Raw genomic sequence first — 27,238 nt, forward strand, 5'->3', positions numbered from 1 at the left:
AATGGAAACCTTTCATAGACTTTTTGCACGGACTAGAAAAAAATAATTTATCTGTGGATTCAATGAATGAGAAGAAAATGTTAAAATGAAAAAGAGGGAAACTCTTTTTCTAACTATAGAGTGAGAGAAAATACTGTTACATATTTTTTGCTGTGGAGGGAATCGGAAGTCCATCTTAATTGTGTATGTTTTTTTATGTTGCTTGATTTCGTTTTTTTTTTTTTGTCATGTTTTAGAAAATAATAACACATTTAAACCAGAAAAACCGGGAGGAAGCATGCTCTGTTGCAGGCGCTAGGCTTCTTAGTCCAAAATGCAAAGGCAGGATGGTGCATGTGCAGAAGAACGTTTCTTATTTCTCAGCTGCTCTTCCTTCTCCTTTGCAGGGCTCCCACGGCTATGGATGTCCAAGAGCCGTTCGACACGTTGCATAGCAAGAAAACAGAGGTTCTCCACCAAGCATGCAGTCAAGGGAGGGCTACAGTCAAGCCTCCATCCGTCTGGAGCCGGCTGTGCTAACGCCATAGAGCTTAACGTTTTTGCCAGGAGGGGGCATCAGCTGTCCATACAGCAGGCCTCAAGGCAAAGCTCCCTCTAGCAGGAAGTCTTCAGACTGTGGCCCATTCGATGGCCCGTTGTTTTTATACAGAGGGCCAAACAGCCTTCTCCTCCCTCCCCACCAGTGCCTGGCACCGTCCGCTTGAAGCACAGAAGGTGCTTTCAGAGAGCCTTTTGCATCCAGGCCAGATAGGCCACTAGCCTTGGTAAGGACAAGCATACACATCTTCCTGGCACAGAGAAAGGAATCGAGAAACAGGAGAGGAATCGAACAACTGCCGGGATCTTTCTTAGCAACCTTATCTGATTGTGAAGGCATGGTGTCCACAAGATTCACAAAAAAGGGAATTTCATCTGTTTCTGGCAAGGCTATGGTTAAGAGCAGCAACTACAACAACAAAACTTGGTTAAAGAAACTTAAGGAAATAGAGTTCCTCTCAATGGAATGTTTGTTAACCCTTAATATATCATGTCAGTTAAAAAAAAAGGGGGGGGGAACAGAGAGAATATATTGTGCAACCATCACAGCTAGAATGCTATTTGCTAACAGGAACAAGTACAGAGGATGGAATGGTTAGAGAAGCTATACAAATACGCAAGCATATCCTGTAGAAGGGCAAGCGGACAATCATGAGAACATTCTTGTCACCATAAGTAAATGAGGGTTATATTAGCATTTGAAGTGGTATATTATAAAACTGAACAGTGTTTTCTTTTTACCTGTGTTATGAGATTTTATATGGCTTGTGCACTTGCAGACTGAGGCATCCTGGGAATTATAGTCCAATACCTCTGAAGGGTACTGAGTAGGGCAAGGCTATGCGCTGGATTGTAGTTAAGGAAGACTGGAGATCCAGGAAAGCCAATGATTTATTTGAGGCAAACAACCAGGCTCAGACTACAAACAAAATTATGTTGTGCTGTTACACTGCTAATGTCAGGATGGTACCCACCCCAAAGACATCTCAAGACTGCCTGGAATTAATTTGCCATCTTCCTTCAACCTGTGCAATCAGCAATTCGACATTAACTATGTGCAAAATCCCAGGGGAGGGGGTGTCAGTGGGGGAGGCAGGCAGGCAGAGAAGGGCCCAGTGAGTACAGCAGGTCAAGGAAATTTGGGACCACCCACCTCTCTTCAGCCAACTGTCAAAAATTGATCATTAAGGCCAACATCAGTGTCACTAACATTAGAGCTAACAAAAAGGCACAGCGTTAGAGGCGCTTAGGGGACACAGCACCAGAGGCAAATCTAGAAAGACGGGGCATCTTCTAGATATCTGAAGGCACAGAGGGGTAGGAAGCGACCTCTGGCTGGGGAGCCTCCTCCTAGGACGGCGGTCTCCTCGACTGACTTCACCTTGCAGGTACCAAGTCTTTCCTGTTACACAAAAAAAGAATGGGAGTTCTGTGACCGCAGAGGACGTTGAACAGCCACGTCAGAATCGCCAGGAAATCCTGCACTGAATACTGGCCGTTTCATCTCTGAAAGGAGTGAGGGGTGACGAAGAAGAGAAAAGAGAAGGTTAGAATGATACATATGAAGTACCACTAGTGTAGGTTCACTTGCATGGCTACTTAGCATTTATACAGCACTTTGTTTAAAGCGCACCAAACATGTATTGGCCAGCATTCCCCCCACCTCCACCACAAGACAGACTGCCAATGTGGAGGGGAGCTGAGGCTTGCTTAAGGCTGCTTAGTGCGTTCACAAACACCCCAGGCATTTAACAGCATTTAACAACATATGCTAAGTTTGTTTTTTGTTTTTAATGGACCCCAGAACTGTTGTTGTTTAAATGGATACTGTTGTTTTATACAGTTTTTATATTTTTGATGGTTTTAAATTTTGTATACTTTAAAATGTTCACTGCTTTTAACTTTTGTAAACCGCCCAGAGAGCTTTGGCTATGGGGCGGTATATAAATTTAATAAATAATAATTACATGTCCACACCTCAGTCTTTGCCACGACATTACTTTCAATTATGCCATCACAGGGAAGGGAAAGGCTGCTTATTGGCCCAAACCTAGAATCATTTGAGCTTGCTGAATTCCGGAGCCTCTCACCCTGCAAGCGCGTCAAAAGCTTGGCTCCCATATATGTTGTCATGGATAATGTTATCCAGAAACAAACACTGCTCAGAGAAGCGACACAGTGGTGACAATTGGGCAAGTACTTGGTTATGCATCAGCAGTGGCGCTGACAGGACTGAGGGAGTCTGAAGCCCTCCAGGCCGTACTCTCCTCCCCACCATCCCCACCCGCCCCGGTCCCTGACATGTTCCTGGGTGCTCTGCCTGTTCCCCCCCCCCCCCTTCCAGCACTGTCTGCTCTTTCACTCATCTGGCACACTCTCCCTTCGTCTCCCTAACAGTGCTCACTCTCTCCCCCCACTTAATAATAATAATAAATAATAATAATAATAATAATAATAATAATAATAATAATAATAATAATAATTTATTTCTTACCCGCCTCTCCGATTGGATCGAGGCGGGGAACAACAAGCATAAAATACATTAAATACTGATTAAAAACATGATATACACTGTTTAAAAACATCCTAAAAGCATCCTAAAAATATCCTAAAATTCCCCTGGATTGGCCTGCCGGAAGAGATCAGTCTTGATAGCTTTCTTGAATGCTAAAAGACTGTCAAGCTGACGAGTCTCCTCCAGCAGGCTATTCCACAGTGGCTAGACAGTGGCATTTTTTCTCTCAGAAGAGTGTGGGTACATTGTTTATTTAGAAGGTAAATTTTTTATTTAGAATGTTACCAATAAGAATATCAGAAAAAGAATTAAAAAGTTGGCAAAGTATATTAAATAATTTTTGTAATGGTGATAGGAAAGCGAGATTAAATAAAAAAAAGTTGGTATGTAACGCAAAAAAAAGGAGGGCTAGGGCTCCCAAACTTAAAATTATATTACGTAGCTAATAGGTTGAGACATGTGATCGAAAGTATGATAGGGTTAGGAAATTTAAGTTGGCTGGAGGATAGAAAAAGAGAAGATACAGATTGGAAATTAGAAAATATATATTTTTAGAGATTATACAAAGAAATGGGGGGAAGAAATAGAGAACCCCCTTTTAAAAAATCACTGGGAAATATGGCGAGTATACAAAAAGGATTTACTTCCAAGTAAAGTATTTCCCCAATATCACCAGTGATAATGATGCGGAATTTTCCGGGAAACTTAAAAGGTAAGTTGGGGGAAAGTTTAAAAGAGAGAAAAGTAATGAAGTTAAAAGATTGGCTAGAAAAGATGAGAACTCGAGAAGAATTAATGGAAAGATTAAAAGAGAAATTTAACGTGGTTAAATTATTTCCAATTAGAACAATGGACGAAGAAATGGTTAAAGGATAATGGAGAGTGTAGAGCGACTACGAAATTTGAGGAGCTGATCTTAAAAAAAGAAATTGAGAAAAGGGAAAATAAATTAATAAAAGGGTTAACGATTGAAATATATAGAATATTAGTCGAAAAGGGGGAGACAGAAAGTACTGGCAAGATGGTTTGGGAAACTGACTTGAAGGAACAAATAGGGCAACAGAGCTGGGAAGGGATATGGAAACAAAGAGTGTTGAGAAATATGTCTGTGAGGATAAAAGAAAATTACTATAAAATTGTATGGAGGTGGTATCTAATCCCGGTGAGATTAAATAAAATAAATAAATTGAATTCAGCAAACTGCTGGAGAGGTTGTCAAAAAAAAGGAACGTATTTACATATGTGGTGGGAATGTGAATTTGTACAAAAATTATGGAAGGGGGGTTTAATGAGATAAAAGAAATTTTAGGAAAGGAGATTGAAGAGACACCTATAGTGGCATTGTTATCATTATATGGAGAATTAAATTGTAGTAAAGAGACAAAAGAATTGATAACGAATTTGTTAACAACAGCGAGGTTAATGATATCTAGGAACTGGAAGGTTCAAGGGGATTATCATATAGAAGATTGGTATAAAGAAATATGGGATATTGCGATTAATGATAAATTAACATGTAATATAAAAGTTAGACGAGGAATGATAAAAACGAATGATTTTGAGGGAATATGGAAACAGTTCCTAGAATTTGTATTATCTAAGGGGAGTAGGAAAACACATCCAGAGGAAGCAATGAGATTTTGGAAACAGGAATGAGATCCCGTGGTGGGGGGTGCACTTTTATGTTAAGTATGATTATGTTAATAGAATAAGCTAGAATATATTTTATCAAATGTTATCTAATAAGTTATGTATTATGTAGTATTGTTTTTACTGTATTGATGTATGTTGAAGTATTAAATAAAATCTTTTTTTAAAAAAAGAAGAAGCTGCAGTTGCGCCTGGCATCATGACTTACCCCACCCCACCCTCCGGATGGCCTTTGGAGAAGTGGAGACGCCAGGCATGACCGCAGTTTCACTTTGCACCATGCCCAAACACTTTTTAAAAAAAGACACAGGCCTCAGAGCTGAATCGAGTGGTTCAAACCAAGCAATATCAACATGCACCAGTCATGCGTACACGGATGGTTACAGCCGATGCTTAGAGCCAGTGTGGTGTAGTGGCTAAAGTGTTGGACCGGGAGTCAGGAGATCCAGGTTCTAGTCCCCACTCAGCCATGGGTGACTTTGGGCCAGCCACAAACTCTCAGCCCAACCCACCTCTCAGGGTTGTTGTTGTGATAAAAATGGAGAGGAGGAGGACTCTGTACACCGCCTTGGGTTCCTTGGAGGAAAAGACGGGATATAAATGCAACAAATAAACAAATAATACTGGATTGCCCCAATTTCATGTAAGGTTTTTGCAGCGCCTTTTCTAGAAGGCAGCGTTATTTTTTACCCTTAGAGAGATTTTTGGGAGAATGTATGTGTGAAAAACAGTCAAAATGGCTGTGGTCTTGTTCAGTTAATTGTGCTTAGCTTGGCTCAGGCCTCTGGGCCAGGGAAGGGAGTTTCGGGGAACATTCCTCAAGGTCTATCTCATGGCTGGGTAATTGGCTGTGCCCAGCCCACCGTGTCTCCTACCACAACACCTGCAGAGTTATCAGCCTAGCGGGCTTATTGGGGTGTTGATTTGTTTCAGCTGTGAGAAGGAACAGCCTGGTGGAGGGGGCCTCGCCCGGAAGGGAGGGAGGGAGGGAGGGAGGGAGGGGGTGCCAATGGCCTGAGTGGGGCATAGGATTGGCAGAGGCAGGTCATGGGACCTGCTGACCCGAAGAGGGATAAAGAAGTGAGTAGCCAGGGAACTTCCATCTTTCCGGGGGCTACACGTGTGTGAAGTGGAACATCAGTGTCAAGCCATGCGCCGGCTTGGTTTTAGATAGGGTTTTTTTATGTTTAAAGTGTCTGGATACTTCAAGGGAGGCTGACCGCTGCTGTGGCAGGTTTTATGGTGTAATTGCTTACTGCTAACCTTTCCTCAATATTCTACATCATTCCACCACCACCCCTTTTCCTTTCCTCCCCCCTTTTCCCCTTCCTTTGCTTTTGCTGCCTGACCAGTTTGTGTAAATAAAACTGCTTTGGTCCTTAAAGTGCATGTGTGTAGTTTTATTCCTCAGAGGGCTGGCTATTCCTGGTTAAGGAAAGGGCTAGGGAGGAGACTGCCTGGGAATTCAGACATTTGGTCCGGGGGCTTACCTTGCAGGGACGCTGGGTGGACCCCAGCCTTCTTTCACAGTATGCAGCATTTAGGCCATAGAGCTTTGCCTGCCTAGTTACTTGTTCCTCATGTAGGGTCTCGAGTCACGCTTTGTGAGTGCTCCCCCATGACTCACAACTTGTCTCTACTTGCCCAAAGGCTCCCATCTCTGCCAAAGAATCTCAGATCTGCAGAAGAACAAACTGACTGCTACAGAAGCAGCAATGGTGCTTGCATGTTTAAGGACGGAATGGAAAGTTTGGGCTCAGGCATTCCTGTCATTAAAAGCCTGCAAATGTGGTTTAGCATTAACATAGGTGCAGGCTTAAACTTAAAACGCTAACACAGGCCATAGTTCATTCCAAAGCCAAAGTGGAGAAGGAAGAAGGGTTCATATGAGTGGCTACTACTTTGGTTTTATTCCATTTTAAACTTCTGGTTTTACATTGTGTTTTATGATGCTATTGTATTTTATGGTTTTAAACTTCGCCTTGAAAACCGCCCAGAGGGTTTCGGCTAATGGGTGGCATAGAAACGTAACAAATAAATACGGAGACCACTGGGCGATTTTAGATCTGCACGAGGCCTACGTTTTGGGTGGTTCTTTCTTCACTTCTACACCAGAATGCTGCAACATCTGGACTATGCTTACCGCACTGCCCTTGGCTGGTCTGAGTGCCCTCCTACTGCCCCGGGACCCCTCAACGGGGCTCTCCAGGGACTCCAGCCGCTGTGTGAGTGCCAACTTCTGCTGGATGGCCATGCGCAGCAGGGAACTCAGAGTCTTCTTCTCATCCTCAGCAGCTGCCAGCTGTTGCTGCATCTCGTCTAGCTGGCTCACATACTGATCACACCTGGAGGCAGAGATGGAGGTGGTGGGTGCGAGGCATGCGAGAACAACAAAAAAGGGGGGGACAGTCCCACAGATCCCTTGGCAGGTCTCACCAGCTGCAGTTCCCTCCAAGTGCCATGAAAAAATGAAACAGGAAGTCCTATTGGGCAATGGCTAGTGAAATCCCAGACGCTAGAGTGTAAGTTACCAAATGTCAGTTACCTAGGGAGGTTGTGGGCTCTCCCACACTAGAGGCCTTCAAGAGGCAGCTGGACAACCATCTGTCAGGGATGCTTTAGGGTGGATTCCTGCATTGAGCAGGGGGTTGGACTAGATGGCCTTGTAGGCCCCTTCCAACTCTGCTATTCTATGATTCTATGATTCTATAAGATTTCCAGAAAAAATGGCTTCAGTATTATGAAGGGTTTGGGCAATCCTCTTAATTTATTTATTTATTTTATTTTATTTATTACATTTTTATACCGCCCAATAGCCGAAGCTCTCTGGGCGGTTCACAAAACAAGTTAGGAAGAAATAAGAACTCTAAGCAAGTTTGTTTAGCTTGCATAACGTTTTAGCTTTTGCTATCTTGGAATGTGACATGCGCTGTGCTCCAATCGCAGAACACTAAACCAACATCAGACGGAACAACTGCCAGGCCAATCCACCTCCACTTCCTTCCTTCCTTTCTGAGGTGGCTTCCTTCCCAACTAATAATAATAATAATAATAATAATAATAATAATAATAATAATATATTTATTTATTTGTTACCTGCCTCTCCCTCTGGATCGAGGCGAGGTACAACACAAATAAAAACACCATAAAATACATAAAACTAATTCAAACGTTTAAAACCAGTGTGCATCATTAAAAACAGCACACCATTAAAAAAGGCGTCTTAAAATTCCACTGGGTAGGCCTGCTAGAAGAGATCAGTCTTTATGGCTTTCTTAAATTCTGGAAGACTGTTAAGTTGACGAATCTCTCCCAGCAAGCCATTCTACAAACTGGGAGCGGCAGAAGAAAAGGTCCTCTGGGTAGTAGTTGTCAGCCTTGTTTTCGTTGGCTGGAGTAAATTCTTCCCAGAGTGTGCGGGGCGGATTGTTTGAGAGAAGGCGATCCCGCAGGCAGCCTGGACCCAAACCATGTAGGGCTTTAAAGGTGATAACCAGCACTTTATACTTCGCCCGGAAACTAATTGGCAGCCAGTGAAGAGATTTTAAGACTGGTGTGATGTGGTCCCCCCTAGGTGTACCGGTGACCAACCCGGCTGCCATGTTTTGAACTAGTTGAAGTTTCCGGACTAGGCACAAAGGTAGCCCTATGTAGAGCGCATCGCAGAAGTCGAGCCTCAAAGTTACCAGCACGTGCACGACCGTCTTTAGGTCTCCTGACTCTAGGAAGGGGCGCAGCTGGCGTATCAGCCGAAGCTGATAGTAGGCACTCCTAGCCGTCGCATCTATCTGGGCTGTCATTTGAGCGACGGATCCAGAAGCACCCCCAAGCTGCGAACACAGTCTTTCAGGGGGAGTGTAACCCCATCCAGAACTGGTTGACACACCTCCAAACCCAGGTTATGACCTTTGACAGCAAGCACCTCCGTCTTGTCTGGATTCAGCTTCAGTTTGTTTTTCCTCATCCTGCCCCTTCTCTACTAAGAATACAGCATCTAGGGAGTTGAGTAGGCCCTGCTCCTAACCTGCTGGCAAACATGGCGCGCAGGGAACAGAAGGTAGCAGCATCCTCCTTCAAGGCTTTGAGCTCATGACGCAGCTTGGACATGGTCTCTGACACCAGCACCTTCTCACTTTCATACTGGCCTTTGAGGTTTGAGAGGGCCGCCTCTGCCGTCTGCAAGGGAAGGTTGCTGAGGTTCAGGTGATGCACAGATATGCTCTCTCCCTCCACCATATATAGAGTATAGTAAAAAGAGTGATCTCTCTCTCTCCCCCCCCCCCTCTCTCTCTCTCACACACACACACACACACACACACTAGATACTCCAAGCTACTCTGGATATGGTATTCAAAAGGCCACTGAAAATACCCCCCTCAGAAGCGTCCCTGCACATGCGATACCAGGCTGCCAATAATGAGATACCCTGAAAAGGCAATTTCCAATTTAACATCCATGTCAGCAACTGGGGCCACAGCAACATGGAAGCTCAAGACTTTCCAAAATCAGATGAGTTTGTGCCCCTCTAGAATTGCCCTCATGGAAGCCCCCCATTCTTGCTTCAGCTCTCAGCCTTAAGGTTAGGCAGGAGAAGATGGCCTGGAGAAAAGGCTTCAGAAAGCGGCCACTGGGCATCTTAAGTGCAGGGCTGCACCCTAAAATCCTGGCATTGTGCACTCCAGTTTACAGCTTTACTATACACAAGGCTAGAAAAAAGCCCAGAACGTGGCTCTGTTGGGATCGAGTTCTTTCTGCCTTCCGTCCTAAGGCTGGAAAGAAGGTGACAGCCCTGCGCGCAGCCTAACACAGGACCTGTGCCATGGACCCCCTGGGAAAAGTAAGTAATATCTGCTAGTACTGCAGTATTGTGAAAAGAACAGCGCTAGTAGAAGTATGGAAAGAGGTGACCCAAAGGAAGGAGGGGCACAACAAAGCGGACGTGGAAAACCGGCAGCAGCACCGGATTGCAGCGGAGCCAGAGGGGGCACAATTACCTCCTCAATGTTACTGCCGGGACTGCCAGAAGCCAGGCACAAGGGCGTTTTCATAGGATCTGTAGGTGCACTGTGAGGGCCCAGAGCAGACCACTGTGGGGGCAGTGCTTGAAGGGCAGGGCCAGCTGCCCATGTGACTGCTCTGCATTCCCCACCATCTCAGATGCGGGTGTTGGGCAAGGGGCTTTCTTGGTCGCTGCACCCAATCCAGAACTTCCTCCCCAGGGAGGCCTATTGAGCCCCTTTCTTTTCCAGTTTTCGGAGACTAGCCAAGACCAGCTTCCTTAGGTGGGCCTTCAATTTGGGATGGTCTGTACCTCTCCAGCCAGTTAGAATGATCTGGCTTTTTCGGTGACTTGTTTTTCCTCTTTAATTTTTAAGAATTGTTTTATGGTATACCATCTGGGGCAGTGGGGAGGGGCTAAGTGAAAAAAAGAAGCCTAATAGATTCTAAGAATAAATGATGGGGAAGGACCTGTGACTTCTCACCTCGTATCACGCCACTATTCCCTGGAAGCGCAGACTGTGGGAGCCATCACCAACCTGGTGCCTCACAGATGTTTTGGGCCACAACTCCCAGAATTGCTTATCACTGATCATGCTGGCTAAGGCAAATGGAAGTTTGTCCCAAACATCTGGAGGGCTACCAGGTTGGGGAGGGCTGGAGTGTGGTATAAGGGTATCCAACTCCTTTCCCCGAGGAATTCCGCTTTAGAAAAGTTTCTAGCCCTTATCGTTGCAAGCTGCCCCGAGAATATTTATACTGGAAGGCAGAATAGAACCTGACTATGTAAACGCCCTTTGAAGCACGAGGGCAAGGTCGTCTCCTCAAGCCTCAGAAGCCAAGTGGGTGGTGAACAATAAAACCTTCAGTGCCCTGAGTAACTCCGTGCCTGTCCCCATGATAGGCAGAAGATGCTTAAAAAATAAAGATTGTGGAATTGTATAGATCACACATGTCGCAGAATTACAGTTTACTCGGTGCAGAATTACCACTACCTAGGCCTAGATGAAGTTGTGTTAAAAAAAAAAGAAAAAAAAGCGCCAAGCACATCTACCTGTTTCTGTGACATTTCCCCACCCAGTCAGTTTTAGCACTAAACTGAAATCAAACAAGAAGTACAACAGTTTTGCATAACAGAAATATCTCACTGAATAAGACCTAGGAATCAGGGCTCTAGCCCTAATTCTATTCTGCCTCCTCACCTACTTTGGGGAAAGAAAGCACCAAAACGACCACTGCACTGGCAGAGGGCGCTCCCCAAGGTGGGCGCAGGTTCATCCCTTTTCTGGCAAGGCCTCTGGCCTGGGAGTCAAATCCAACCCTCCAGCGTTACCCAGTTGGCCCCTCCCTTTTCCTCTAGCCCCTCCCCCTTTCCCCAAGCCCCTCCCCCTCGTTTGGTGGTTTCCCAGCTTTTGTGCCGTTCCCTCCGCCCTGCCCCATTCTCAAAAGTTGAAGTGCCCTTCTGAAGGCCTCCTTATTGGCAGCAACAGCTTTAAGCTACAGCATGCTGGCGTTTTGGCCCCACCCCTTTTGACTTTGGCTCCGCCCCCTGGAATGCCACCCCCCCCAATGGAATTTGGCCCTCAGGCTGAAAGAGGTTCCGCACCTCCGGCGAAGGCAGCACCTTGCGCAGCTTCCCTCCTCGCTAGCCCAGCGCTGCACAGCAGCCCAGCCTTCCCGCACCCACCTGCTTGTTGGCCTTCAGCACCGTGCGGAGCGTGGCGATCTGCTCGCGCTTGGTGCTCAGCAGGGATTTCAGCTTCAGCACCTCCTCCACCAGGACTTCCTTGTCGCGCTCCAGCTCAGCGCCGTGCCCCATGGGGCTCTGCTGGTGCGCCTGGGAAAGCGCCACCTGCAGGTGCCCCAGCTGTTCACGCAAGACAGCTGTCAGGTTGGCCACACTGAGGGGCTCCGAGCCGCAGGGGGAGCCGGGGCTGCTAGCCGGCGACTGGTCCCCACTGCTGCTCGTCTCCATTTCCATGAGTAGATGCTTTCTGGAGGACCGCCTCCTACACATGCTCCGGGCTCCGCGACCCTCCCGGTAATAGTCCAGCACCACGCGCTGAGGGGTGATGTTGTGGCAGGCACAAACGTGATGGTAGAGAGCCGCCATCTCCTCAGAAAAGCCCAGAAGCTCCTCCTGGGCCTGCGCTAGTCGCGACTGACACTCCCGGGTCATCCTCCTGGCCATGCGCAACTCCGTTTCCAGTCGGGCAGCTGCCTCCTTCTCCTGCCAGACCGCCAGCTGAGCCTTCTCCAACTCCTCACAGCAGCGCTCACTCTCACCGCACGACAAACCCGCCCCACCGCTGCAGCTGGCTTCCAGGGCCTGAAGTTGATCCACCTGGCGGCTGTTGCACAACTGCTGCTGGGCCAGAGTCTCCCTGGTGCTGGTCAGCTGCTTCTTGAGGTCCTGCAGGTCCGAGGCCAGCGAGGCCTTCTCGTTTTCCGCCTGGGAGCACACACACACAATCGGAAAGGGAGGCCCTCAGTGCTTAGTGTTCTAAAGCCAGGAAGCCGGCCAGCCCTTAAATCCCAGATCTGAGAAGGCTAACAGGACACTGAATAGCTGCCTGCATATGCCCAAAGACACGATAGATGTTCCAGAGCTAAGGCCTGCTACTTAAAAGTAGGACGTGGGACTAAGCCCTGGGGAAGCCTGCAAGGGCCATCTTAAGAGGCAAGAGCTCCGAGCCACCAATGATAGCCCTGGCTTCGTAGGCCCCACGACAGAGATCCCGAGACCGCTTGGTTCTATTCTTAAGCTCTGCCCCCTCTGGAGAGGCCAAGATGGGAAGGACAGGCTCAGCCGGCTTTTTTGCAGTGCCTGCCACCGCCAGGTCCCAATTTCCCATCGGAGCTTTAAAGAGCTGGCAGTAAACATGTACAAAAAGGAGCCAAGCTCCAAGGGTTTGATTTTCCGCCAAGAATTTGCTTTCCCCAAGAGCAGCCGGGCCGTGGCTAGCCGGAGGTGACCTAAAAACAGCTCTTATAGCATGCACCTTGGCAACGCTACAGCAGGCACCGTGGATATCCGGTGAAATAGATATACTATCAAACTGGGGGAAATGCTGCCCGTGGTGGTGGGTGGGTGGAGGAAAGGGAAGAGAGAAACACGTTTGACAGGGTTGAGGTTTAATACGTTTCCCTCCAGCAGTTCACAAGGGCAGCATGGCCTCCGAACCTGCTCCTCCGAGAGAACCAGCTCAGCAGAAGGCAGAGCTAATCCACTCTGCAGACAAGCAGCCGGGTGGGGGCGGGGTAAGCGCAGCAGGGTCAGGCCAGAGGGTGACACCGGCCGAGCAGGATGTGCGGCTGCCGCTTGGAATAGCTTCAGTGGCTTCCTGCCGTCGGCAATGAAGCCGGCTGAGATGTTCGCGGCTCAGCACGAGAGCGAGAGCCCACGCCCCAGGCCAGAGCGCTGCCAGAGAGAGACAGACACACACACAAGAGAGGGAGAAACTCCTCTGGCATCCCAGCAACTCACAGCCAGAACAGCTCCCAGGGTCCGGCGTGCGGACCAGCACGACCAAGCCATAACTCCCCACTTCGAATCCTTGCTTAGAAAATTCCTCCCCACCTCGCCTTTTCTGGACTCTCCCCATCTCCAATCCTTGCCCCTCACAAAAGGGAGACGTGACTCTTTAAACCTTTTGGAGCTAGAACCAGCTTTTAGACATCTCAGGACTTGCTCCTCAACTCCTGTTCCAAAGGGGTCTGAGTTATACGTTAATGCCGGCACCCTCCGCCTCTGGGGACATTATCGGATGCTGGACTAAACCTTCAGGACTACAAGACAGTGAGATCAAGAGTCCACAAACCCAGGGAGGGTGGTGGTGGTGGAGGCAACTGTCCCTGCCAGAGAGCTGGTGCAAAGACTCCCCACCCCCGTGTCCACAGAGAATGGGGAGGGGATTGTTCTGCAGCGCACAAGAGACCCACTCACCCTCTCCAAGTCCTCTCACAGGCAAGGAGGGAAGGCAGAGAGCGTGTGCATACATTTTTCTTTTATAGACCTCGGGTTAGATCCAGGGCCTGTCTTCCACAAGAGACCTTCCATAGGCTCCACTCACAGAAGGTTCCACTTCCTGATTTTGGGAGATCTTCTCCACCCATGACACAGCTGACCCTGGGTCAGCAGGGTCTCCTGATTCCCTGGCGCAGTATTTTCAGGGGGGGCAGCTGCTCACACCCAAATCTGGATTCAACCCATAGTGAATATGGATACTTCATGCCAGGCGCTGGGGAGGTTCAGAAATCATGAAGCGAAGGAATCGACTCCTGCCCGAGTTACCAGCTCTGGGTATGAGAAGGAGGAAGAGCAGGGGTCTTGTCTCACTACATTGGGCTAGGCAGAAGCAGCACTGAGCCTCTCCTGAAACTTCCCATGAGTACCAGAATACTCTGTATCAGGGGGGCCATGGCACTGACAATGAAAACATTGTAGTTGGCTATTAAGCCAGTGCACGACGTGTGGACTCGGCCTGGTTTAAATGCTTCCTTGTGTAAACAGAAGCCTCCCTGCAGATTCAAATGAAGCATATCAGATAGAAACTTTAGCTAGAGCCTTCTCCCTAGTATGTTAGTCTTGGTTCTCTACAATGGACCATTCAGAGATTTAATTCCTTCAACCTGAAGCATCCAAGGCAGGTAACAGATACATCACACGGGGCTGCTGGCCTTAAAAATGGTTTGAGCCCCTTTTTAGAAGTTGTACATAGGGTACCAGGCCCATGACTAGTTCTCTCAGCGTTGGCTGAAAAACCTGGCCTAATCATTGAAAAACCTGTCCCTAGTCACGGGGCAGCCTTTGAAGATGGTTCAGAAGCTGCAGCTTGTGCAGAATGCGGCGGCCAGATTGATAGCTAGAACAGGGAGGTTTGAGCATATAAGACCAATTCTGGCCCACTTGCACTGGCTGCCTATACGTTTCCGAGCCCAATTCAAGGTGCTGGTTTTAACCTATAAAGCCCTACATGGTTTGGGACTGCAATACCTGATAGAACGGCTCTCCTGACATGAACCTACCCGTACACTGCGCTCAACATCTAAGGTCCTCTTCCGAGTGCCTACTCCGAGGGAAGCTCGGAGGATGGCAACAAGGGAGAGGGCCTTCTCAGTGGTGGCCCCCCAACTGTGGAATGATCTCCCCGATGAGGCTCGCCTGGCACCAACACTGTTATCATTCAGGCGCCAGGTCAAGACTTTCCTCTTCTCCCAAGGCATTTTAACAGCATTTAACAACGTTAAGGTTTTTTTTTTAACGGACCCCAGAACTGTTGTTTTTTAAAATGGATACAGTTTTTATATTTCTGATGGTTTTTTTTAAATCTTGTATACTTTTTAATGTTCACTATTTTTAACTGTTGCAAACCGCCCAGAGAGCTTCGGCTGTGGGGCGGTATATAAATGTAATAAATAAATAAATATAAATAAATAAATAAATAAAGAGCCCATCACTTGGCATTAGCCCCAAACACAGCACAGTTTGCTCCTATGTCCAACAAGAACGCGCCACGCTGCTTGGAAAGTCAACTTCTCCACCCACGCGCCTGGCCCAGCTTCCTCACCTGCAGCAGCTGCTGCTGCAATTTGTGAATCTCCACCAAGCTAAGCTCACTGAAGAGGTCGCCAACAAGGCCAGGCGCAGGCTGGACGCTGTGGGGCGTGGAAGCCATGCCGCCCACGCCGCTGCCATTGGCAAAGCCGCTGTCTTGCTCCTCGCACTCGCCGTGGCTGTGACTGAGCCCCTCTAGGTTGGCCTGCAAGCTGCTGAGTGAGTCACGGCGCCCCCCCGCGTGGACAGCCAGCTCCCGCCGCAGCTCCTGCTTCTGCTCACGCTCCGCCTGCAGAGCCTCCAGCGACTCCTGAAGTTGGTGCTCCGCCAGCTCCCGGAGACGGCCCAGTTCTAGCAGCTGAGTCCCAGCCAGCTCCAGCTCTTCCTCACAGCAGCTCAGGGCACGCTTGACGCTCTCAAACTCCACCTTGGGATGAGACAGGGACTCAGTGGGGGCAAGAGGACACTCCGCAAAGGCCCGGCCTCCTCCCCACGGGAGTTCATCTGAAGCTGGATGTCCAGCATCTCTTGCAACTCCAGATCTGAATTGGGCCACTTCCACTTTACTGTTTGAGTGGTACCTGACCTCCCATCTCCGCTTTCCTTCTGCGCCAATAACTGGCAACAAGCAGCAGGATGGTGTAGCGACTAGAGCGTTGGAGATGCAGGTTCTAGTCCCCACTCGGCCATGAAGCTCACTGGGTGCCTTTGGGCCAGTCACTGACTCTCAGCTTAGCCTACCTCACAGGGTTGTTGTGAGGATAAAATGGAGAGGAAAATTACATAAGCCACCTTGGGGAAAGATGGCAGAATAAAAAATTAACAAACAAAGAAGCAATCCCTGCCATTCTTGAAGCTCTACTGTCAAGGCCTTGTGCCATGTCGTTTTATTTAAAAGACGCCCAACAGACATCTGTGGTAGCATCAACTACGTGGAACTTCGCTTCCTCAGGAGACCCGCTGCCAGACCCACCCTTAGCAACAAGTTAAGATTATTTTAGTTCAGTGGTCTTTTAATAGCCAAGGGCCTTATTTGGGTCTGGAAGGGCGGGGTGGGACGGGCAGCTGCACTTCAGATCTAATAAAACTTAAATATGATATCTATTTTATTTAGGCTTGTTAGTTTTTGCCTTGCTCAGAGTTTTCTACAACATATTAAAGCAAAAACATTCAGCATACCCTATTTTGTAAAAGCAGATGTAGCGGTCTTGTGCTTAGCAACAAAACGGGGCCACTGTCAGAGGAGGGAGGGATTTCTGCATACTTGAAGTATTCCCCCGGAATGCAGAAAGATTGGTTTAACAAAGAGACAAACACAAATTCAGCAGAGATCAACAAGAACAGAGGATTCTTACGGTATTCCAGGAATCACAGCATACCCAGGACACCTAAGCATTAGTTGAAGGGAAGGGGGGGGAGAGGAATAGAGGTGACAGGGAAGAAATGGGACACAAGGGGTGGTGGAAATTGGCTCAAGCCCCCCCCCCCCCCGCAATTCTCATGCTGATTGCATTTGGGGGAAGGGATTAGGATAGTGGAATACACACTATGAGGACTCTTAAAGCCACACACACCCAGTCCAATATTGCTGTAAGCTTTCAATTGCTCCAACCCTTTTTGACGCTAAGAAAAGCCCTGGAGAAGACGTGTTAAGGTCTGAGGAAAAGCATTTCCCGCAGGCCGTACGAGGACCCCACTGGACCCTAAGTTGGGGGGGGGGGGTATTTTGTGTGTGCAGGGCGAAATGGTGCCCGTAACCGCTACAGACAGCCTTTGCATTTTTTAAAAATTGGGAGCCTGTCAGGGGAGGGGGTGAAAACAGCCCCTAGACATCCCGCAGCCGCCTATGCCTGCTCTAGCACCTTGAAGAACCCTCACGTAGAGGGTGGAAATACAGGTGCGGTGGGGATGTGTGCCAAGAGGTTGGCACTCACCTACCAACCTCTCCCCTTCTCTCTTCCCAGCACCCCAAAATTACACTATGTAGCCCAGGGAAAAAGGGGATAAAGTTTTCCCCTTCTCTCCCTGCGCGCTCCTGCTCAGGTACAGGACTAGGTCTGCAGGTTCCTCTTCACTTAGCCCCAAGACCTTAGCAGTCAGTGCTGAAAGAGCTGTGGCGTTAGACTGCGGAAGTTCAGACTTGAAATGGCTCATCTCAGGGCTTGGGCCTCAGCGGTTTATTTATTTATTACATTTCTATACCGCCCAATAGCTGGAGCTCTCTGGGCGGTTCTCACGCCACTGTGCCAGGAAGAATCTCCCCTTATTCCTCCACAGCCTTACAGACTTACAATGGTTCCTTACAGACCCCAAACTGGCGTGGAAACAGCAAAACACTTCCCGTGCACAGACGTTTCTGTTTCAAGTACTCCCTCCTCCTGACTCACGAAGACGAGGGCTGCAGAGGAAATTAAGGCATGCAAATGCAGAACCCAGCAAATAGCCTTCCGCAAATGCTTTGGACTTCAACGCCTGTCAGCCCCAGCCAGCATGGGCAATGGAAAGGAATGCTGGGAGGTGTAACCCAGAAATCTGGAGGGCCCCAGGTTGGGGAAGGCGTCTGTAGCCAATTTGAAGCGGCATGACTCTTTGCATTCTGGGGATACGGTGACAAGTTTGGGGCTCAGGTCCACAATGGTTTTGAATCCCAAAATGGGTGCATGGAACACAGACAAGCGGCCAGTGCCAGGTGCGCCATGGCATACGGTGCCTGATACCTGAGTGCCCCTGAGCACGGAGACCTGCTTCTGCAGGGAGATGTTCTCTTCCTCGAGCTCGGCACAGTCCTGCAATTGGCGCAGTTCCCGCTCCCTGGCCTGCTTCATCTCCTCACGCAGCTGGACCTTCTCAGACTCTAGGGTCTGGCATTCCTGGGAAAGAAACAGGATCCATAGGTTACCAGGCACATGGCATTACAGCAAGGACGGACTGGACAAGGAAGCAGCTGCCCTACACCTCCTAGCACAGGGACAGAGTCAGCCCCCGTTACCTTGCCCATAACGTTTTAACTAAGATTAATCAACGTCTGATAAAGAGCTTGTATCCTCAGTCCCAAAGCTGTGCAATGTCCCAACCTGCCCCTGAGCAGTCATGCTCCACAGCTGTGAAGCTTTCTGGAAGAGTGTCAACTTTATTATAAAGCCTGGATACTTATGAGGGAGGCCACCCTACGCACGCAACACACACACTTCTGGATCCCCTAATGCTATCAGGAGACTAGAGTGGACTTTGAAAATGCAAGGCAGACATCCTTGCCCTGGAAAAGAGGCACAGAGTAGGCCCCAAACTGAATACCAAGCATGGAGCAACAGCCAAAATCCTCACTTAAATCTAAATCATCAAGGGACAGATCTCGCTTCCTACACAGGTAGGAGTTTGCCCACCTTTCAGAAGACAGGCCTCATTTAAAAGTACCTTTGAGCTTGGCTCCCCCACCCCACCCGCTGTAACACACTTTTCCCTCTGCTTGCTTGTGCTTCTGAATTATACCCAAGGGACATCCACACATTTTGGCTGGCTAACAAGGGTGAATTCTATAGTGGCCAGGTCCACTGCCCCACCCCACCCCCCCAACAGAGGAAAGACAAAGCCTTGTCCCTGACATTTGGAGCGCCTCAGAAGTGCAGCACAACGGCAGGGATGGTGCCCTGGTCCACTCGCAGATCCTTGCTTGCAAGAGGGCTGGATATCAAGTGCCACACTGTGCTTCTGGGGCCTTAGGTGTCTCTCCAATGTTGCCCACAACCAAAACCTGGAGCTGCACAGCTGTAGAGATGACATGTTCCAGAGACCTTGGAAGCACAATGTGACACAGACAAGCGCCGGCCCTCCTCCCAAGCAGAGTTTGGCAAGAGTGAAAAAACTTTGCCACAGTTGTGGACTGCTTCAGAGGGCCTCCAAAGCACAGCATGACTGCTAGGATTATTCCCCACTCCTCTACCTAGTTCCAAGCTTAAAGAGGGGTTGATCACACTTGCCAGAAGGGGTAGGACACTGCACTAATGCATCTGTAAACCCACAAGGATGGAGTTCAGCATCCGTTGTATCCAGCCTTCATTAAAGTTTAAGAATAAAAAGCCGAGTGTTCAGTCTTGAAGGCTGCAGAAAGCTTGAATGCACACGGACAGTAACTGGTGAAATTTCAAGGCAAAAGGAGGCTGAAAAGGGCTTGCAGCAGCCAAACACCGGGGCTTCAGTGCTCTATTGAGCTCCCCCCATCTATCCCCCTCTTCCTCACTAACAGAAACAGACTTATGCAAAATACAGCCATCTGATTAATATGAAGAATGAATGCACGCAAATGCCATAGGTTGGCAAAGAATTTTAGCACAGGTTACAGACTTCTATGCTGGATCAATCTGAACATTACCTTCCTCAAGTCCCGCAGAGCCACACCCAGCCGCTCATTTTCCACCCCTGTGTTGTCCAGCTGGGATCTCAAGTGCTTCACATGACCCTGGAGCTCCTCTATGGTTTGAGTCAGGCGGGCCTCTTTGGACGCCGTTTCTCTGAGCAGAGACTCTTCTCGGCTCTCCCCATCGGCGGCTGCCCGTTTTTGACTGCTGTGGGACTCGGCCAAAGCCTGCACATGATAGTAGACATGCAAGAGATTATGGGTAACAGCACAGTCAGCGCCCAAGCTGGACTCCTGCTAAGGGAATCCTGGTCTAAGGCAGGGTAAGGGAATCCTGGTCTAAGGCAGGGTAAGGGAATCCTGGTCTAAGGCAGGGTAAGGGAATCCTTCACTCACCTCCTTCATGTGGACCAGCTCCACGCGCAGCACTTCCAGCTGACTTTCCAACTCTCCACAGCGCTGCTTGATCTCACCATTCTCCTCCAGAACAGCCAGCCCATATTGTGCTGCTTGGACCTTCTCTCGCGTTGCCTCCTGCAGCTCAGCCACCAGCCGCTCCACCTCCGCTTGTAGCTTCACTGGATCTTGGGCCATAGAGGCTGCTGGCATACCATCCCTGGCCAATGACAGACAAAGACCCAATAGACTGAGAAATACGGGTGAAAAGAAAGAAAGAAAACCCTCTGACACAAGGAGAGATCTCTCCAACATCCTCTTAGGCCCCATCAGGGGGATCTCTACCCAGCCTGACTGCCTCTCTCCCGCCCACTCCAAACCCACGTAGTCTACTGGTGCTTCAGATGCTCTGGCCCTTGGGGCATCCTCGAACCACTGCTCAAGAATGAGGAACAACCACGCTGTTCAACTGAGGATCAAGCTGTTGTATAATACAGAAAGGCACATCTGGGGTGGCAAAGGTTTGTCTGTAGACTTATACTAGGGATAGGCAATTGATGCTCTCCAGATATGTAGGACTACAACTCCCAGCACCCCCATCCCACAGAGCAAATGGTCAGGGATTATGGGAGTTGTGGTGCCCTCTAAATGTTTTTGACTATGATGTCTAAACAATAAAATGTGCCTTAAGTTGACCCACAAGAGAGTGTGGGGTGGGGAGTGTGCAGATATCAGGGCCAAAGAAATGGCAGGAATCAGATTAGAGGTACATGAACAAGGTTGTGGCTCTCCAGATGCTGACCACCAATGCCCATCAGCCCCCCCAACCAACATACCCAATGGTCATGGATGGGAGTTGTAGTCGATTACCATAAGGCAGGTCACAGGCTGCCCACCCGTGCTCTAGAAGATTCAAGTAATAAAACCCTGCCCCACCACTCTGATCAACACCACCCTGACCTACATTGAGCCTTTCTGGAGTTAGAGATTCAGAGTGGGACAAAGAGGTTTTGCTCTGGGAAAAGAGAGTGTGGCCTCTGAGAACAAGGCATGAAATATTTACCTAGCGCATTAGTCCACCATCTCAGCAGGCAACACCACTCAGTCCATTAATTAGAAAGGTTTTGGAATGCAATGGGAGCAGCTAGGCTGTATTATGCCAAAGATGGACACACAGAAATGATAGTCCTAGCATACTTGTAGCCCGCCCCCTTTCCCCTAGGATGGCTACGAACGAGTCAAATGAAAGGATAATAGTGTCCCTGAGAGCGACAACTTCAGACTGCTCTTAAATTATATGCAACAAGCGCTCCCTTGCTAAATTCAAGTGGCCTCCAGTGCTTCTGGAAGAGACTCTGGCCTTGGTGGACCTCTCAGAGGAAGGCCCTCAAAGCTGTGGAGCAGTCACTTTGGCACAAAATAGAAGCAGCTACTGGCAGACTGAACTGACTGCAACAGGACACAGCGAAGTACCTGATGCAACGACCCAAGTTCTTTAGGGATTTATAGGTTAGGTTAAACTACTATCTTCTCTTGGACCAGTAGCTTATTAGGATCTATAAAAACCAATTTCCTGGAATTTGGGATCGCCATGTTAGTCTGTTGCAGTAAAAACAAAGAGTCTTGTGGTATTTTAAAGACTAACACATTTATCGCGACACAAGCTTTTGTGGATATTGTCTATTTCATCAGATGCATGTAGCTGGCAGATTAACACACATCTTCAAAAAGTTAACAGTGAGGTCAGATGGAATTGAAATGAAAAATGGTGATTGCCATTACAGATGCTATTCACAAAATGTGATGTCAACTTTGCCGCTATATCTGCTTTGGCAGCATTATTACAGCACCTAATTTGTTTTTATTTACTGCATTTGTATACTGCCCCAAAGCCGAAGCTCTCTGGGCGGTTCAGGGGTCCATACAATGGCTCACCTTCCAATGTGATGATATATGCCATCATTTGCCAGCAATGCCCTACCGAAATGGGACAAACAGGTCAGTCTATACACAGAAGAATACATGTACGTAAATCTGACAGCAGAAATTGCTGAAGTACAATCAATCAAGAGATCCATCTCTATTTCCTGTGGTTCAAACAAGACCAACGTTCTTTTTAAAACAAATGACACTACATGCATTAATCTGCTCATCAGCCAATATTTTGTGAATGGCAACTGTTAAGGTAATGATCACAGTCTGAACGTTTTGCATTTCCATTCCCCGTGACCTCACAGTTTACAATCTCTACACTTGAGGTTACCACCTCATCCATTTGATGAAGTGAACAGTGTCCAGGGAGGATAAAAATCATAGAATAGTAGAGTTGGAAGGGGCCTATAAGGCCATCGAGTCCAACCTCCTGCTCAATGCAGGAATCCACCCTAAAGCATACCAGACAGATGGTTGTCCAGCTGCCTCTTGAAGGCCTCTAGCGAGGGAGAACCCACAACCTCCCTAGGTAACTGGTTTCATTGTCGTACTGCTCTAACAGTCAAGAAGTTTTTCCTGCTGTCCAGCCGGAATCTGACTTCCTGTAACTTCGGCCTGTTATTCCGTGTCCTGCACTCTGGGATGATCGAGAAGAAATCCTGGCCCTCCTCTGTGTGACAATATTTGAAGAGTGCTATCATGTCTCCCGTCAATCTTCTCTTATTTAAATAGGATTTTTTTTAATAAAATGATTTTTTAGGAAAAATCTATCTAGAGATAGTTTTCTATTTAAGATACATTATAGTCCAAAGGTTATTCATCATGAAATAAGGATTAGTTCTTAATTATGTAGCATGAGGCTGTATATTCATGCAATGTTTACATTTTTTGGTAAATGAATTCCATTAATCCATTCACAATGTCATGCCCTTTAAGAGGTTTCTGTAAGATTATTGGGCAATTTTTTTATCTAGAAGATATTATCACAGATGCTTGGTTTTACAGTTCTCAAACCTGTGAATTTGTGTCTGTAGAGATCACAATCTCATTGTTCCTTTGCAAATCTATGTACACAGAATAAACCGCTTACCTCTTAAGTGCTAAGTTTCAAAAAATTCAATTAATACAGTGCACTTTTTTGGGGGGGGGAAGTCACATGATTAAATTGAGTCTTTCTGAGTAGTGATTTAAATCACTAAATTGATTTAAATCAAATCCACCCTGACAGTGTCCATCAAAGCTTATGCCAGAATACATCTGTGGCACCTTAAAGATTAACAAGACTCCTTGTAGATTTGCTGGAGCAGACATAGATCCATCTAGCACAGCTTTCTGTTTCCAAACACAGCCACGGACATGCCTTTGAGGAGCGCCAAGCAACACTGAGATTCCTGACAGGGTGTTACGCTGGTCAAGTGACTATCCAAGCATTGTCAGCTGGTTATGGTAAACTCCAAGTTTACCTTTTCCAAGTTTCATTATTTATTAAATCAATTTATGCACAACCTCACTATAGCTATAGAGGCATCTGGAAGCAGTTGGCAACATACAAAACATCCACAATTAAAACAGAAAATGTAAAGATACACATCCTCAATTAATAAAAAAAGATACACATCCTCAATTAAAATCAGGGAACTAACAATCAACAAAGTGAGCAGCTCAATCAGTCTGGTAAGGCCTGGGTGAAAAGATAAGTTGATAAACTGTCACCAAAAATAAGCCTTAGTTGGCGCAAGCTGCATTACCAAGGGAGAGGCATTCCACAAAGGGGTCCCACCACAGGATAGGTAGGCCTGTTTCTAAATTGTCACCAGACAGCAATCCGCAGGTTTCAGCAAAACAGTGAGGTCTCCTCCTCCTCCGATGTCAATGCTTGAATGGGTCTATATCAGGGAAGGTGATCCAACAGGTAACCTGGTCCCAAGTTATTCAACACTTTATATCCCACTAACAAAACCTTGAATGTGGCTTGACACCTAAATAGGATGCCATTTGTTAGCCAATGTGAGAAGTCAGCTCTGTCTTTAACCCCTGCAGCAGTCAGAGACAGAGACAAACCTTAGCCGTACAGTAAAGCTTCTCCACTGTCAACCTTCTGGAACCACAGAGGAACTCAAATAGTCAGGGTGAAGGCCCCTTCCTGATTCACGGAATGTCAAACTAGGAGCAGGGAGACCCGGGTTCAAATCCTCCCTAAGTAATGTTCGGCCAATCACACACACTCAGCCAAACTTCCCTCATAGGGCTGTTGCACGTATAAGCTATGCATATCATCTTGTTGCTCTGAGTGCCTTGGGTGAAGAACAGATATGAAATTAGTTCATTATTTTTTAAAAAAAACATAATGAATTTAATTATAATTCTATACTGCCCAACAGCAGAAGTTTTCTAGGCAATCCACAAAAACGAACCCCTAAAATATAAGATAAAATATAAAATCTTAAACATACAAAAAATTCAAACCACTGAAACAGATAAAAATAACTATTAGGACCAGATAAAACAATTAAGAGCTAAATGTCATTAATGTCATTTTATAACAGCTCTGATTTGCTTTTGGTTATTTGCATGAGTATCTTTACTGTTTTATAACATTGATGTAGGAATAAGAGCAGGAGAAGCTATGTATATGGTCTTGTTGCCCTAAATATATATATAAGACTGGAGCTTTATTGGCTTAACCCTTTCTGCCCAGCCAGGCTATTCCAGAAGTAGTAAACTTCAGCTCAGGGTCAAGGCACTTAAACTGAGACAAGCAACATGGGGTAGAGGTATTGAAGATCTTCAACTGGGTTGGGGGAGCAAGCAGATGGAAGGGAGTTCTCCCCAGAAACCAGAACCTTTAGAACCCAGTCCAGCTCCAGAAGTACCTATGGAACCAAATACCACTGCCCCATTACAGGAAATGAAGTAGACAAGAAGGGAGATGCAAGATTGCGAAGCCCAAAGAATGCAAATAGGATTTTTCTGGAGCAGATACCATCTTCATCTAATACAATGAAGCAAGAGCCTTATGGCATCTTAAAGACTAATAAACGTACCATCCAATTCTGTAGGCACCAAAGGTGGGGAAAGAAGGTATTGCTCCCTTCAGAAAGGGTAGAGAAGTCGTCTGCTTTCATAGCAAGAGGGCTGACACATAGGCAGACCAGCACCAGTTCACTTCACTTCCCTCCACTCCACTGGAGGAAGAGTAAACAGGAAGATGTACCACCTCTATGGGCCTGTCAAGGACTAAGTGCAGCAACACAAAGCAGACAGAAGCTTAAGTTCTCACTCAGATGGTGAATTTGTGTCTGAACTCTACCAATTGAGATTGCAGATGGGGGTCCCCCATGACATCACCATCATCGTTTCTATATCACTCCATAGCTGAAGCTCTATGGGCAGTTTACAAAAGATTAGAAACTATATCCTCTGTTAAAACAGCTTCACTGGCTTCAGGTCTGTTTCCAGGGACAATTCAGAGTGCTGGTTATCCCCTATCTACGGCTTGGGTTCAGGGTTATCTGAAAGGTTGTATTCTCCCCTATGAGCCTGCCCGTGCTCTGAGATCTTCTAGGGATGCCTTTTTCTCAGTCCCACCAGCATCACAGGTGAGCCTGATGGGTACACGGGAGAGGGCCTTCTCAGTGGCTGCTCCAAGGCTCTGGAACTCCCTTCCCAGGGAGGCTAGGCCGCCTCCCTCTGTACTACAGTTTCGGAGGCAGGCAAAAACGTTTTTGTTTCAGCAAGCTTTTGGAACTATACTGGACCTGTGTTAATGTATTGGAAAACCACCACCCCCTCATTTAACTTGTTACAGTTTTTAAAATTTTTAACATGTTTTTAATTTTACTGTAGGTTTAATTCTATTTTAACTTCTGTAATTTATATTTATATGTTTTAATTGTACATGTTTTAATCTTGTAAACCGCCTTGAGTCCCAGTACTGGGGAAAAGGTGGATAATAATAATAATAACTTAAAACCATAGAAACATACAACAGACAGTACACACGAAGGCAACATACATCTAAAACTTTTTGAGCTGACATGGAAGAATGGTTCTCCATACAAAACATTCCCTGTTCATAGAAAAGTAGCACATATGGGAGAGGCGTTCCAACCTAGCCTTCCCCACAACAGCAGAGTTTTCTGTGAGGTGGGGACACTTCGTAGGGAGGGCCATTCTGTCATGAGAAAGCTGCAGTATGAACTGGGACGGTCCCAACATGTATGCATGAAAAAGGGGAGAAGAAATGACCCAAGAGTAGTGGAACAGCTGAAATCCAAAGTTAACAAGTACAAGGCAATAAGACAGAGGCCGCAAGACTATGGCAAACAAGATATGGCAGATATCAAGGAATGTAAGAATGGCCAAGACAAGGAGGGTTCAGAACATTCTACGCTGTTGACACCTGGGTAGAGGCCCCTGATCGTGTAACTCCAGAATAACAACCACCTCTTACTGGTATAGTTCAAACAATAATCCTCATTTTCTATCCGCTGGGGAAGTGGTTAAAGCAACCAAATCCAGATTAAGCAGTGTTGAATATATACCTCAGATATATATTCTCCATCTCGATCCAAGTGGAGAGGCGGGTTAGAAATATATTTATTAATTATTATTATTAATAATAATAATCAACTACATAGAAATTTGTAGCCTCAGCCAATAAACACGAGTTTTAAACCGGTGGGGGTGGGACGTCATCTTTTTAATCCCATTGACTGCAAGACAGAAGGGTGTTTAAAACGGTGCTTTAGAAGAAGAAATGCAAGCAAACAATCCAAGCGCAGGCGTCGGCCCACTAAGGAAGAGTCCCAAATAAGAGCATGAATATCCTCATGGTCGATTTTATTCGCAAAAACATTCTCACTGGGACTTTTTGAAGGCCTGATGCAAAGGGTTTTCCGCTCTTGCAAAATGAGCTCATGTTGAGACGACCCCACGAGCTCCTGCTTTACACGCGCCCTTCCTCTACACCCACACCCACACACGCCCGCCCCAAAATTTTAGCCTCACCTCGCCTTTCAGAAAAGGGGCGTGGCCAGCCTACTCCAATAGTCGCAGCCCATAGAGCGGGAAAAGAACTTCTCAGAAACTTAGTTGGGGTCAATTCTTAGGTTTTCCACCAGAACCGAGGCAGTTTTCCACCCGGGCGGGGTTGAAGTCGCACTTTTTTTCTCTCCCTCGCCCATAAAGTTCACACGACCCTTCTTCGCGCCGCTGGCGTCAAGCGCTAAGCTCCAGGGACCGACCGCACCAGGCACCACCGCATGATTCCTCCTCCTCATTCCTCCCCCCTCCCCTT

General features: G+C 47.3%; 1 protein-coding gene across 2 annotated transcripts; it reads right to left on the minus strand.

The window, feature by feature from the left end:
• Window positions 1-1,263: 1,263 nt before the first annotated feature.
• LOC134394144 (protein bicaudal D homolog 2-like) lies at window positions 1,264-27,207 on the minus strand. Of its 2 annotated transcripts, none has more exons than XM_063119336.1 (9): window positions 24,984-25,095; window positions 20,008-20,227; window positions 19,627-19,839; window positions 17,975-18,127; window positions 15,271-15,684; window positions 11,388-12,152; window positions 8,727-8,878; window positions 6,846-7,047; window positions 1,264-2,043 (listed from the first exon to the last, which is right to left on the minus strand). In XM_063119336.1, exons 2-9 carry the CDS (start codon window positions 20,218-20,220, stop codon window positions 2,038-2,040), a joined length of 2,118 nt encoding a protein of 705 aa, XP_062975406.1. In that variant the 5' UTR covers window positions 20,221-20,227; window positions 24,984-25,095; the 3' UTR covers window positions 1,264-2,037. The 2 variants fall into 2 exon arrangements, with proteins under 2 accessions (XP_062975406.1, XP_062975405.1); XM_063119335.1 differs by lacking the exon at window positions 24,984-25,095 and adding an exon at window positions 26,950-27,207 and having other exon boundaries at window positions 1,265-2,043.
• Between the last annotated feature and the right edge of the window lie 31 nt (window positions 27,208-27,238).

This window comes from Elgaria multicarinata, chromosome 3 (genome assembly GCF_023053635.1).
Source record: "Elgaria multicarinata webbii isolate HBS135686 ecotype San Diego chromosome 3, rElgMul1.1.pri, whole genome shotgun sequence".
Taxonomy (NCBI): Eukaryota; Metazoa; Chordata; class Lepidosauria; order Squamata; family Anguidae; genus Elgaria; species Elgaria multicarinata.

Coding starts and splice junctions, on each gene's coding strand:
- LOC134394144 (XM_063119336.1), bottom strand. CDS start 20,220: ATGCCAGCAGCCTCTATGGCCCAAGATCCAGTGAAGCTACAAGCGGAG. Junction 15,685..17,974: donor CCGTGCTCAGGGGCACTCAG/GTATCAGGCACC, acceptor TCTCATCCCAAG/GTGGAGTTTGAGAGCGTCAA. Junction 7,048..8,726: donor CGCGCCATGTTTGCCAGCAG/GTTAGGAGCAGG, acceptor CTCTGCCTCCAG/GTGTGATCAGTATGTGAGCC.